General features: G+C 41.6%; 1 protein-coding gene and 1 long non-coding RNA gene across 9 annotated transcripts in view; one reads left to right on the forward strand and one right to left on the reverse strand.

The window, feature by feature from the left end:
* LOC309647782 overlaps positions 1-1,945 on the forward strand; it is a 36,033-nt gene extending 34,088 nt beyond the window's left edge. The window contains exon 3 of the long non-coding RNA XR_014256290.1: positions 1,399-1,945. This is a non-coding gene — a long non-coding RNA (uncharacterized lncRNA). The remainder of the gene's footprint in view (positions 1-1,398) is intronic.
* Positions 1-14,905, reverse strand: part of EPSTI1 (epithelial stromal interaction 1) — a 112,379-nt gene that overhangs the window by 79,886 nt on the left and 17,588 nt on the right. For 7 of the 8 annotated variants that reach the window (XM_082435410.1, XM_082435407.1, XM_082435406.1 and 4 more), the window contains exons 3-5: positions 13,562-13,645; positions 9,246-9,319; positions 1,315-1,398 (exon numbers count right to left, since the gene is read on the reverse strand). In XM_082435410.1, the coding sequence (XP_082291536.1) occupies positions 1,315-1,398; positions 9,246-9,319; positions 13,562-13,645 (242 nt within the window). Of the gene's footprint in view, positions 1-1,314; positions 1,399-2,015; positions 2,544-9,245; positions 9,320-13,561; positions 13,646-14,905 lie in introns of those variants that run through there. The other variant, XM_082435409.1, reaches the window with a different exon arrangement.

Genomic DNA, 14,905 nt, shown 5'->3' on the forward strand with positions numbered 1-14,905 from the left:
AGAAAGAGAGAGAAAGACAGGTTTTAAAAAGTTATTATGAGAATCTTATCAATGAAGGTATAATAGCTGATGACTTGGAAGTGAACTGCTGAATCAAATTTAGTAAACAAAGTGCCTATGCTCTTTTTTTTTATACCTCCAGCATTTCAATTCCTCATTTATAAGTCCAGTCTTATCTCTACCCCAGAGCCTACCTCTTTACAGATGTAGCATCTCTACAGATGTAGCATCTCTACATCTATACATGTTCCCAGCCTTGAGAGACAAGGAGGTGAGGCTTACAGACTCACTTTACAGGAATAGTTCGGAGAGGGGTAGGGGCCTGTCCAAGGTCACACAGCACAACAGGACACCTTGCAAGAAAGACTTAGTTTGCTCCCCAGCCAGGTAGAGAGCTCCTCGGGGAAAGAAAAGACTCACACTCTTGCACATTCCACAAGCCATCAGCTTTGGGCTTCATTAACTCTAGTAAAAATATCTATTGCTTGGTAACCACGTTTAAATTTTGACCAACACTCAATCTTTAAGAGGAAAAAAAGAAAGAGAAGGATGAAGAGAGATACAGACAGCAAGAAAAAGAATTGTGTTTTCATGACTTAAACCTGCAGCAGATGTCATACTTGGTCATCAGTATCATGAGTCAACCTCTTGCCCCCAGACCTCCAACACTTAAAACCCACTACAGCTTAGGACTTTGTGGGGAATGGGAGCAGGAGGTTGGGGGAATGGGGATAGAAGAACAGTACATTCTTCCTTCTCTAGCAGATGAGCATTTTTAAGAGATTTTTCCCCCCAAGCCCCAGAAAGAGTATCAAAACTAAACACATCAGTTTGAGGTTTGAAATAGATCATATCACTAATACTGAAATGTAAATGCATGCTTTTTCTTTATCAGTGAGAGAGGTATGTTCACCTATTTAACACTCACCCTGGAAAATTCAATATTTGGATATAAATATGATGGTGTACCACTGGTGGCCATTGTTACTAATTGCTGTGCCTTCCGGCCAAATACACAGCTACTCCTTTGATCACTTACCTGGGAGGCGAGAGAGTGTGATGACAAAGAACTCTAGCTCTGAGATCACTCAGACTGGATTCAAACCCTACTTCTATTTACTGGCTATGAGTCCTTGGGCAAGTTATCTAATCCTCTGTCAGTTTCATATGCAAACTTGGGTAATAAGAATATTATACACTTCATAGGCTCTTGTGAGGATTAAACACTTTGTATATGAACAGTGTCTAGGACAGAACCTGGCACATCAGAAGCCCTCAGTAAATGCTGACTCACCATTCTCTCCAATGTCTTACCTTTTCTCTCTGAACTGCCTTCATTTTTTGGATTTCGGCTTCTTCAGCTTCCCTCTTGATTCTTATATATTCTTCTCTTTTCAGCTAAATTGTATTGAGATTACAGAAGACAAAAAGCAGTTACTATTTTTCAGTCTGAACCAACGGAACACAAAATTATGATGAAAGGAGGAGCTTCAAGATGGCAGGAGAGTAAGACGTGGAGATCACCTTCCTCCCCACAAATACATCAGAAATACATCTACATGTGGAACAACTCCTACAGAACACCTACTGAACGCTGGCAGGAGACCTCAGACCTCCCAAAAGGCAAGAAACTCCCCACGTACCTGGGTAGGGCAAAAGAAAAAAGAAAAAACAGAAACAAAAGAATAGGGATGGGACCTGCACCAGTGGGAGGGAGCTGTGAAGGAGGAAAGGTTTCCACACACTAGGAAGCCCCTTCGCGGGCAGAGACTGTGGGTGGCGGGGGGGAAGCTTCAGAGCCACGGAGGAGAGCGCATCAACGGGTGCAGAGGGCAAAGCGGAGAGATTCCTGCACAGAGGACCAGTGCCGAGCAGCACTCACCAGCCCGAGAGGTTTGTCTGCTCACCCGCTGGGGCGGACGGGGGCTGGGAGCTGAGGCTCAGGCTTCGGTCGGATCGCAGGGAGAGGACTGGGGCTGGCTGCGTGAATACAGGCTGAAGGGGGCTAGTGCGCCACAGCTAGCCAGGAGGGAGTCCGGGAAAAGGTCTGGAGCTGCCGAAGAGGCAAGAGACTTTTTCTTGCCTCTTTGTTTCCTGGTGTGCGAGGAGAGGGGATTAAGAGCGCCGCTTAAAGGAGCTCCAGAGATGGGTGCGAGCCGCGGCTATCAGCGCGGACCCCAGAGATGGGCATGAGACGCTAAGGCTGCTGCTGCCGCCACCAACAAGCCTGTGTGCGAGCACAGGTCACTCCCCACACCGCCCCTCCCGGGAGCCTCTGCAGCCCGCCACGGCCAGGGTCCCGTGATCCAGGTACAACTTCCCCGGGAGAACGCACAGCGCGCCTCAGGCTGGTGCAATGTCACGCCGGCCTCTGCCACCGCAGGCTCGCCCCGCATCCGTACCCCTCCCTCCCCCTGGCCTGAGTGAGCCAGAGCCCCCGAATCAGCTGCTCCTTTAACCCCGTCCTGTCTGAGCGAAGAACAGATGCCCTCAGGCGACCTACACGCAGAGGCGGGTCCAAATCCAAAGCTGAACCCCAGGAGCTGTGCGAACAAAGAAGAGAAAGGGGAATCTCTACCAGCAGCCTCAGGAGCAGCGGATTAAATCTCCACAATCAACTTGATGTACCCTGTATCTGTGGAATACCTGAATAGAAAACGAATCATCCCAAATTGAGGAGATGGACTTTGGGAGCAACGATATACTTTTTTTTTCCCCCTTTTTCTCTTTTTGTGAGTGTGTATGTGTATGCTTCTGTGTGTGATTTTGTACAGCTTTGCTTTTACCATTTGTCCTAGGGTTCAGTCTCTCCATCTTTTTTTTTTTTTTTTTAATAGTATAGTTTTTAGCACTTCTTATCACTGGTGGATTTGTGTTTTGGTTTGGTTGCTCTCTTCTTTCTTTTTATTACTTTAAAAAATATATTTTTTAATTATTATTTTTGTTTTATTTTAATAACTTTTTAATTTTGTTTTATTTTATCTTCTTCTTTCTTTCTTTTTCTCCCTTTTATTCGGAGCTGTGTGGATGACAGGGTCTTGGTGCTCCAGCCAGGCATCAGGGCTGTGCCTCTGAGGTGAGAGAGCCAACTTCAGGACATTGGTCCACAAGAGACCTCCCAACTCCACATAATATCAAACGACAAAAATCTCCCAGAGATCTCCATCTCAACGCCAAGACCCAGCTTCACTCAACGACCAGCAAGCTACAGTGCTGGACACCCTATGCCAAACAACTAGCAAGACAGGAACACAACCCCACCCATCAGCAGAGAGGCTGCCTAAAATCATAATAAGGTTACAGACACCCCAAAACACACCACCAGACGTGGTCCTTCCCACTAGAGAGACAAGATCCAGGCTCATCCACCAGAACACAGGCACTAGTCCCCTCCACCAGGAAGCCTACACAACCCACTGAACCAACCTTAGCCACTGGGGGCAGACACCAAAAACAACGGGAACTACGAACCTGCAGCCTGCGAAAAGGAGACCCCAAACACAGTAAGTTAAGCAAAATGAGAAGAGAAACACACAGCAGACAAAGGAGCAAGGTAAAAACCCATCAGACCTAACAAATAAAGAGGAAATATGCAGTCTACCTGAAACAGAATTCAGAATAATGATAGTAAAGATCATCCAAAATCTTGGAAATAGAATGGAGAAAATATAAGAAATGTTTAACAAGGACCTAGAAGAACTAAAGAGCAAACAAATAGTGATAAACAACACAGTAAATGAAATTAAAATTCTCTAGAAGGGATCAATAGCAGAATAACTGAGGCAGAAAAACGGATAAGTGACCTGGAAGATAAAATAGTGGAAATAACTACTGCAGAGCAGAATAAAGAAAAAAGAATGAAAAGAATTGAGGACAGTCTCAGAGACCTCTGGGACAACATTAAACGCACCAACATTCGAATTATAGGGGTCCCAGAAGAAGAAGAGAAAAAGAAAGGGACTGAGAAAAAATTTGAAGAGATTATAGTTGAAAACTTCCCTAATATGGGAAAGGAAATAGTTAATCAAGTCCAGGAAGCACAGAGACTCCCATACAGGGTAAATCCAAGGAGAAACACACCAAGACACATATTAATCAAACTATCAAAAATTAAATACAAAGAAAAAATATTAAAAGCAGCAAGGGAAAAACAACAAATAACATACAAGGGAATCCCCATAAGGTTAACAGCTGATCTTTCAGCAGAAACTCTGCAAGCCAGAAGGGACTGGCAGGACATATTTAAAGTGATGAAGGGGAAAAACCTACAACCAAGATTACTCTACCCAGCAAGGATCTCATTCAGATTTGACAGAGAAATTAAAACCTTTACAGACAAGCAAAAGCTAAGAGAATTCAGCACCACGAAACCAGCTTTACAACAAATGCTAAAGGAACTTCTCTAGGCCGGAAACACAAGAGAAGGAAAAGACCTACAGTAACAAACCCAAAACAATTAAGAAAATGGGAATACATATTGATAATGACCTTAAATGAAAATGCATTAAATGCTCCAACCAAAAGACATAGACTGGCTGAATGAATACAGACACAAGACCCGTATATATGTTGTCTACAAGAAACCCACTTCAGACCTAGGGACACATAAGACTGAAAGTGAGGGGATGGAAAAAGATATTCCATGCAAATGGAAATCAAAAGAAAGCTGGAAAAGCAATTCTCATATCAGACACAATATACTTTAAAACAACGACTATTACAAGAGACAAAGAAGGACACTACATGATGATGAAGGGATCAATCCAAGAAGAAGATATAACAATTGTAAATATTTATGCACCCAACATAGGAGCACCTCAATACATAAGGCAAATACTAAGAGCCATAAAAGGGGAAATCAACAGTAACACAATCATAGTAGGGGACTTTAACACCCCACTTTCACCAATGGACTTATCACCCAAAATGAAAATAAATAAGGAAACACAAGCTTTAAATGATACATTAAACAAGATGGACTTAATTGATATTTATAGGACATTCCATCCAAAAACAACAGAATACACTTTCTTCTCAAGTGCTCATGGAACATTCTGCAGGATAGATCATATCTTAGGTCACAAATCAAGCCCTGGTAAATTTAAGAAAATTGAAATCGTATCAAGTATCTTTTTCAACCACAACGCTATGTGACTAGATATCAATTACAGGAAAAAATCTGTAAAAAATACAAACACATGGAAGCTAAACAATACACTACTTAATAACCAAGAGATCACTGAAGAAATCAAAGAGGAAATCAGAAAATACCTAGAAACAAATGACAATGAAAACACGATGACCCAAAACCTATGGGATGCAGCAAAAGCAGTTCTAAGAGGGAAGTTTATAGCAATACAAGCCTAGCTTAAGAAAGAAGAAACATCTCAAATAAACAACCTAACTGTACACCTAAAGCAATTAGAGAAAGAAAAACAAAAACACCCCAAAGTTAGCAGAAGGAAAGAAATCATAAAGGCTGATCAGAAATAAATGAAAAAGAAATGAAGGAAATGATAGCAAAGATCAAGAAAACTAAAAGCTGGTTCTTTGAGAAGATAAACAAAATTGATAAACCATTAGCCAGACTCATCAAGAAAAAAAGGGAGAAGACTCAAAGCAATAGAATTAGAAATGAAAAAGAAGTAACAACTGACACTGCAGAAATACAAAGGATTATGAGAGATTACTACAAGCAACTCTATGGCAATAAAATGGACAACCTGGAAGAAATGGACAAAGTCTTAGAAATGCACAACTTCTGAGACTGAACCAGGCAGAAATAGAAAATATGAAGAGACCAATCACAAGCACTGAAATTAAAACTGTGATTAAAAATCTTCCAAGAAACAAAAGCCCAGGACCAGATGGCTTCACAGGCAAATTCTATCAAACATTTAGAGAAGAGTTAACACCTATCCTTCTCAAACCCTTCCAAAATATAGCAGAGGGATGAACACTCCCAAACTCATTCTACAAGGCCACCATCACCCTGATACAAAAACCAGACAAAGATGTCACAAAGAAAGAAAACTACAGGCCAATAACACTGATGAACATAGATGCAAAAATCCTCAACAAAATACTAGCAAACAGACTCCAACAGCACATTAAAAGGATCATACACCATGATCAAATGGGGTTTATTCCAGGAATGCAAGGATTCTTCAATATACGCAAGTCAATCAATGTGATACACCATATTAACAAACTGAGGAGAAAAACCATATGATTATCTCAATAGATGCAGAGAAAGCTTTCGACAAAATTCAACACCCATTTATGATAAAACCCCTCCAGAAAGCAGGCATAGAGGGAACTTACCTCAACATAATAAAGGCCATATATGACAAACCCACAGCCAACATCGTTCTCAATCGTGAAGAACTGAAACCATTTCCTCTAAGATCAGGAACAAGACAAGGTTGCCCACTCTCACCACTATTATTTATTCAACATAGTTTTGGAAGTGTTAGCCACAGCAATCAGAGAAGAAAAAGAAATAAAAGGAATCCAAATGGGAAAAGAAGAAGTAAAGCTGTCACTGTTTGCAGATGACATGATACTATACATAAAGAATCCTAAAGATGCTACCAGAAAACTACTAGAGCTAATCAATGAATTTGGTAAAGTAGCAGGATACAAAATTAATGCACAGAAATCTCTTGCATTCCTATACACTAATGATGAAAAATCTGAAAGTGAAATTAAGAAAACACTCCCGTTTACCACTGCAATGAAAAGAATAAAATATCTAGGAATAAACCTACCTAGGGAGACAAAAGACCTGTATGCAGAAAACTATAAGACACTGATGAAAGAAATTAAAGATGATACAAATAGATGGAGAGATATACCATGTTCTTGGATTGGAAGAATCAACATTATGAAAATGACTATACTACCCAAAGCAATCTACAGATTCAATGCAATCCCTTTCAAACTACCACTGGCATTTTTCACAGAACTAGAACAAAAAATTTCACAATTTGTATGGAAACACAAAAGACCCTGAATAGCCAAAGCAATCTTGAGAAAGAAAAACGGAGCTGGAGGAATCAGGCTCCCAGTCTTCAGCCTATACTACAAAGCTACAGTAATCAAGACAGTATGGTACTGGCACAAAAACAGAAATATAGATCAATGGAACAGGAGAGAAAGCCCAGAGATAAACCCACACACATATGGTCACCTTATCCTTGATAAAGGAGGCAATAATATACAATGGAGAAAAGACAGCCTCTTCAATAAGTGGTGCTGGGAAAACTGGACAGCTACAAGTAAAAGAATGAAATTAGAACACTCCCTAACACCATACACAAAAATAAACTCAAAATGGATTAAATGGATTAAACGTAAGGCCAGACACTATCAAACTCTTAGAGGAAAACATAGGCAGAACACTCTATGACATAAATCACAGCAAGATCCTTTTTGACCCACCTCCTGAGAAATGGAAATGAAAACAAACAAATGGGACCTAATGAAACTTAAAAGCTTTTGCATAGCAAAGGAAATCATAAACAAGACGAAAAGACAACCCTCAGAATGGGAGAAAATATTTGCAAATGAAGCAACTGACAAAGGATTAATTTGCAAAATATATAAACAGCTCATGCAGCTCAATATCAAAAAAATAAACAACCCAATCCAAAAATGGACAGAAGACCTAAATAGACTTTTCTCCAAAGATGATATACAGATTGCCAGCAAACACATGGAAGAATGCTCAACATCATTAATCATTAGAGAAATGCAAATCAAAACTACAATGAGATATCATCTCACACCAGTCAGAATCACCATCATCAAAAAATCTACAAACAATAAATGCTAGAGAGGGTGTGGAGAAAAGGGAACCCTGTTGCACTGTTGGTGGGAATGTAAATTGATACAGCCACTATGGAGAACAGTATGGAGGTTCCTTAAAAAATTAAAAATAGAACTACCATACGACCCAGCAATCCCACTACTGGGCATATACCCTGAGAAAACCATAATTCAAAAAGAGTCATGTACCACAATATTCATTGCAGCTCTATTTACAATAGCCAGGACATGGAAGCAACCTAAGTGTCCATCATCGGATGAATGGATAAAGAAGATGTGGCACATATATACAATGGAATATTACTCAGCCATAAAAAGAAATGAAATTGAGTTATTTGTAGTGAGGTGGATGGACCTAGAGTCTGTCATACAGAGTAAAGTAAGTCAGAAAGAGAAAAACAAATACTGTATGCTAACACATATATATGGAATCTAAAAAAAAAAAAAAAAATGGTCATGAAGGACCTAGGGGCAAGACGGAAATAAAGACGCAGACCTACTGGAGAATGGACTTGAGGATACGGGGAGGGGGAAGGGTAAGCTGGGACAAAGTGAGAGAGTGGCATGGACATATATACACTACCATGTAAAATAGATAGCTAGTGGGAAGCAGCCGCATAGCACAGGGAGATCAGCTTGGCACTTTGTGACCACCAATGGGGTGGGATAGGGAGGGTGGGAGGGAGGGAGAGGCAAGAGGGAAGAGATATGGGGATATATGTATATGTATAACTGATTCACTTTGTTATAAAGCAGAAAGTAACACACCATTGTAAAGCAGTTATACTCCAATAAAGATGTTAAAAAAAAAATTATGATGAAAGGCAAATTACAGTATTTTTTGTGCTATAGCGTGCCATGATTATAGGTTGGTTCTTCGAGCTACTTAGATCACAGAGGATGGTCAGGCCACGTCTGCTGCCCATGAAATTTCTTTGTGTTTCTTCCTTGGTCTCTGTCTTTCTGTCTCCTCTGTCCCCAACCCACCTCCACCAGGTTGGAGAGAAGAAAGGGCAGGTAATTTTTCCTGATTATAAAACTCAGAGTTCACTGTTAAAAAAAAAAAATTGCTGGAATCTTAAAAATTTTTGTAGTACTTTCAGGACTGGAATGGAGTAAACAAATCCATGTTCTTGGAACCCGAATATTCAAAACATAGTAGAGACTTAAACTAGGGGGGAAAAACCCCCTTTACCAAAGGTCTCACTGACTGATAGACAGCTTGGGTGAGAATTTGCAGTATTTATCCCTTCACTTCTCACATCCTGATTTCTTTGATTTTTGAGACTTTCTTTTGCAGTTTGTTCGAAGGTTTTATGCTTTTGGTAAAGTTACTGTGTTATTTCATGGTTACTTTGAAAGTGCTGGTACTCTAATTTCCTGCCAAATTTAAGCTAAAAGAGATGGATTCTGACCTTTTTCTGGTATTTAGATTGTATCAGTTGAAGTTGTTGTCTCTGCCTGACTTCAACCTCTGACTGGTTTCCACCTAAGTAAACAAAAAAGTCATGAAGGTGAAACATGAACGTTAAGCTGAATTGTCAGCCATCAAAGACTAATTAAATACATGATAAGTCTACACCATGAGTTTCTTTAACATTTTCATACCCCTGGAAATAAGGACATAACTGAAACCAAGTCCCCCTAAAACCAAGTTCCTCTGCCGAGTTTATGATTAACCTCTCTATCCAAAACGTTACTCCCTTTCTTGTCCAACACCTGTTCTCCTCAAGAAAAGGAGGAACTGTAACTGAGCAAGACCCTATGGGTTCTTCCCAGGACAGACCCCTCCCCTGTATCCTCTGCTTTAGCTCCTCCCTGAAGTACCTACAGCATAGTATCTGATGCACATTTCCTGAGTTGTTTTACAGATGCTAAAACCCCCACCAAATGGAAGATGTAAGCACGTGATGACCATGAGCACACAGCCCCCAAGCCTCCTGGAGCCTAAGGATTGATAACGTTAACCCCTGTGACACAGCCAGCCCTGTTACCTCACCATCAACCAATCAGAATTGTGCACAAGCTGATCACTCCCCTCCCTCACCTGGCCTTTAAAAATGCTTTCCTCAGACCCATCGGGGAGTTCAGGTTTTTTGAGCACTAGCTGTCCCCAACTCCTTGGCTGATGATGCCTTACTGAACTGCACTTCCCTTCACCACAACCCAGTGTCAGTAGCTTGGCTTTACTGAGCATGGGTGAGCAGGCCCAAATTTGGTTCGGTCACATAACCAGTTTTTTAAATAAGACATTAAACAATAGTAATTGCATAAACGAGAAAGAGCTGGACAGAAAGATAAGGCCATATTCCCCCAAGAAGAGGACAATGCTACTAAGGTTTTTCAATCATGTAGGTATTCAAATTTTTCTTTAGACTGAAATCACACCTGAAGGTCCATGCTAAATAATAAGAAATAGTGCTCTGGAAATTCCAGAACATTCTTTCTGCTAGAGTATGACCATTCCATAACCTAATAAAGATGATGATCAGTGATGCTTCCAATGTTTTTCTTCTTCTGACTCTATTGCCCTGTATTCAAGTAGCAAAAGCTCAGGAAAGCCTCAGAGGTCTTGCCATGAGACGAGTATACAGTCTTTATAACCCAGTTTTTAAAAGTACAATGGGAATATTCTAATTAAAATTGATTGTCAATCCATACTATTTATTGTTCTTTTCTTTAGGTATTCAAGAGAAAAATATGGATGTTAGGTCATTCGTCTGCTCTCTCTTAAACCTATAATAACTGGGGGCCAGAAATCCTTGCAGTTTGACAATCATCTAAGAATTACTGTTTAGGGATTTCTCAGTGTTCATGCAAGCTTGGCGTGCATATTTTAAAGATTCCTTTGAAATAATTCTCCGGTGATTTGGTCACTAAAAGTGTCAGTTCTCTGAAAGATTCACTTGCACAGAAGATGCAGTAAAACAATTTGCATTCATCATAGTTGTTATAATTGAACAGATAAAGACACCACAGAGACTTCTGAGTCCCAAAAGCTCTATAATACCTGTTTGGTCTTGGCCCTAAGGAAAGAAACAGTGAGGGCTATTGAGGCTTTTATCTAATGTTACAGCCACTTTCAGTATCTCCTAGAACCATTCCAATATTTTACGGGGTAGAGGAATAGAAGAGGAGTTGAGAATTTAAAAATGGAGAAAGTTGGACGTTCCTGGCAGTCCAGTGGTTAAGACCCCATGCTTCCATTGCAGGGGGCGTGGATTCAATCCCTCGTCAGGGAACTAAGATCCCACATGCCGCATGGCATGGCCAAAAAATTAAAAAATTAAATTAAAAAATAAAAATGGAGAAAGATGTATAAGCATTTGCAGGTTTTCTTTAAAACTCATCTCAAAGTTTAAAACATTCTAGAATTCTTTTCTACTCGCTACCCTCTTCCCCCTTGACCATTCCTAGGTACGCCATATAGCAGAACTCCTGCTCTTTTTTTGCTTAAGGCCCCAAGACAGTAGGCACCAACAACTCCAAATCCCCAAGGCAAGTGCTTGGCTCCCTAGGCAGGATCTGCAAGGGGGTAACTGAAAACCAGTTTGGGGAACCTTAATTGGCAACTACCTTCAGTCTATAAAAGAGGTTAGCTAGGTCAAAGGAAGGTAGAAATCAGAGAGAAGATGTCTTTGTGAATTTCATCTTCTCTGTGTATGTGTTTGGGGAAGGAGGAATCTTCACATCAATGTGAGTAAGAGAGGTTTAATGAAAATCACTTGAAGGGCTCAATCTGTGTCCCCAAGAGACTGAGGGACCTAGTGGACCCATGCTTAGGAAGGTCAGAGCCAAAAGGCACATGGCTGCTCTCATGTGGCTACTCAGACTGGTCATAAAGAAGAGATGGCTGCAGGGCAAATGGCCTGTATTCCCAGAGTTTGTGGGAAGGATACACAAGTGTTTTCTGCACTCCCAATCTGGTTGTCATGAAAGAGAATGCCAATCTAAAGTCATCTTAAAGGGACTTGCCCGGGATTTCCCTGGCAGTCCAGTGGTTAAGACTCTGCACTTCCACTGCAGGGGGCACGGGTTCGATCCCTGGTTGGGGAGCTAAGATCCTGTATGCCGCATGGCATGGCCAAAAAAATAAAAAAGGGCCTTGCCCATGTGGGCCACCCAGAGGTACAATGGAGCTCTACAAAGATAGTCCAGCTACCAAGAGCCAGTGGTGAAGCCAAGCACTGCCAGCAGGAAGAAGTATCATATTTATCAAGGAAATCCAGGTGAGAGATGGCTGGCAGGCAAGGAGGGACTCTGAAGAACTCCAAGAACCCCAGGGGTGAGATGCACAGTAAACACACACCAAAACTTGAAGAAACTGGGATCGGTGCACTATAGACCCTAACCTCTCCTTCTCCCTTTGACCCATGAGGGGTCAGAATCTGGGAATAGTGGAGTCAATAGTGAAAAATTCAGCCACACCCCATTTCCTTTGCCAACTTTCTATCCAAAATAGACCTGGGCTGGAGCAGGGAAGAAGCTTTAATCTCTGTCAGTAACAGAGTTTTGACCAGTATTTGGGACTAAACTTAATTACTGAAATGACACTGTTTTTATGCCTAGAATTAGCTGGACAACTTTATTATTTGAGAAATACCAAAAAGATCTAATTTCATCCAAAGAACATAAGAAAAAGTAGACCCACATAGCTGGTGTGAGGGGCCCCGTTAGGAAGGACAAAGCTGTCTCCAGGTTGCACCCCTCAAATGCAGCTTATTCAGCAAAAAGGTGACACGAGATTAACCCCTTTCATGAAATACAGTGGGATGATGATGATAATACTATTACTTGCACCCATTAAGTGATTACCAAATTAGGTTATTTTTACCTGCATCTTGGAAAAAATACTTCTTGACAACTACTATGAGGGACTTCCCTGGCAGGCCAGTGGTTAAGACTCTGCACTTCCACTGCAGGGGGCGTGGGTTCGATCCCTGGTAGGGAAACTAAGATCCCGCATGCCACACGGTGCAGCCAAAAAAATTAATAAATAGATAAAACCACTGTGAGAGTAAGTGGCCTCTGACAAGTAACACATTTGTGTGAACTAAATCTGTGGGAACTGTGTGTCCAGCCCTTTAAGCCCTCAGCTGCTTCTGGAAGAGAAAAGAGAAGATGTGACTGATTCCCATTAGAGGGCTTCCCTGTTGAATGATTCAAACACCAGGCAAAGGCAGCACAGACAATTCATCACACTGCCACGTGCTCCAGAGGCCCAAAAGTCTCTATTTGCGAATGAAAACACAGGCGATGTTCTCTTTATACCCGCCCTGTGTCCCCAGCCCACTCGCATCTTAGTGTTGGAATTGACTCTTCATTCATTCTTTTTCCCATAACCAGTTAACTGCCATGATTAATATGCTTGTGATAGCACTAATCAGGATGGGAGTAAAAGCTATGACAGGGCATATGCAGCGCCCAAGTAAGATTTCTTCAGAGCTGATCAACTAAGAGGCTCTAAATTATTTGGCAATTAAGCCATCCTTTTATTCCCACATAACTGTGGCATCATCCATTTGCTACTTGCAGAAAATCAGAAACAACAGTATACCTGCATACTTTTGACTTTAAGTGCATGTTTTGACATTAAATGCATTCCATTTCAAGCAGCACGATGGTCCAATGACCTATAACGTACATTGAAAGACAGATGTGGGCAAGATGCTAACAGGATCCTTGGGTGGCCCTGTCCTTCCGCATTCAAGCAACTGGCTTGCTGGCTTACCTAGCTGCATGGGTGCCAGGTTAATGGGCTTTGTCCTTTGTTGCTCCTTCCACCTCTCCAGGTCCTTCAGCTCTTTTGCAGCCACTAAGCCAGGTGAGAAATATCAAATCATCAATTATTAGAGCGTGAAAAGGGAACTGCTCCCTTGAAAGCATAACAAACCACCATCAGATGGACAATTTACTACATGCAAGCATGAGTGGACAAGATATCCAGGAAAGGAAGACACCACCCACCCAGTCCTAACCCCTTGGGGTCACCCTAAGGCACTTTCTCTCCAAGAGTCTGCACAGAAGGTTCAAATTTGAAAACAGGGGCTTCCCTGGTGGCGCAGGGGTTAAGAATCCGCCTGCCAATGCAGGGGACACGGGTTCGAGCCCTGGTCCAGGAAGATCCCACGTGCCACGGAGCAACTAAGCCCGTGCACCGCAACTACTGAGCCCACGTGCCACAACTACTGAAGCCCGCGCACCTAGAGCCCTTGCGCCTAAAGCGCGTGCTCCGCAACAAGAGAAGCCACTACAATGAGAAGCCCACGCACCACAACGAAGAGTAGCCCCGGCTCGTAGCCCCCGCTCACCGCAACTAAAGAATGGCTGCGCACAGCAACAAAGACCCAACGTAGCCAAAAATAAATAGATTAAATAAATTTTTTTCAAAAAATTGAAAACAACCTGAACTTCTACTAAATAAAGAAGTTTAGTTTTTCCTCCCACTCTGGCATTTTTCAAACCCTATATCATTTAATGTTAAAAGTTTCCTATAGAGAGTGTGTGCAAAACATTCATGTGTCAATAAGAACTTTTCACACACAGTAAACATAAATCCCCATAAAATTCTAATGCCCGTATTCACTTTATTTTAAATATTCCCCAAGCTTAATGTAACCATGAGGAACGAGGCCTCTCAGATTCCTGGCACTTGGAACCGCTAGGCTGAGCCTACTCCCTGTAGAGCAGTGCTCATTCCCCAAATATACACTGACTGGCAGCAGGGGGCGCCAGAGACACTAGTTCTGTTCTTCCAACGTATGCCCGAATCTCATTAGAAGTGATTATTTCAAACTTCCATTTATAATATTTTCTAATTATTAGAGGGAAAAAAACTTTCTGCAACATCTCAAAAATCCAGACTGCACTGAGGCTTAAATTCCTGTTAACTATTTAAATCAAAAACTTGTAAAATGCCAGAATCTTTGGGATTCCGTTGGTCACCTGCAGGCAGTGCCCACAGTCACCATGTTAGCATAGGTGTAATTGTCATATTCTGCACAGACTCAGATGTACCACCCAGGGGCCTACCTGTCCAGTGGAGACCTTTATAAAGCTGCTTTCCTGCTGTGCC

Source organism: Balaenoptera physalus, assembly GCF_965194825.1.
Source record: "Balaenoptera physalus genome assembly, chromosome: 18".
NCBI classification, from domain to species: Eukaryota; Metazoa; Chordata; class Mammalia; order Artiodactyla; family Balaenopteridae; genus Balaenoptera; species Balaenoptera physalus.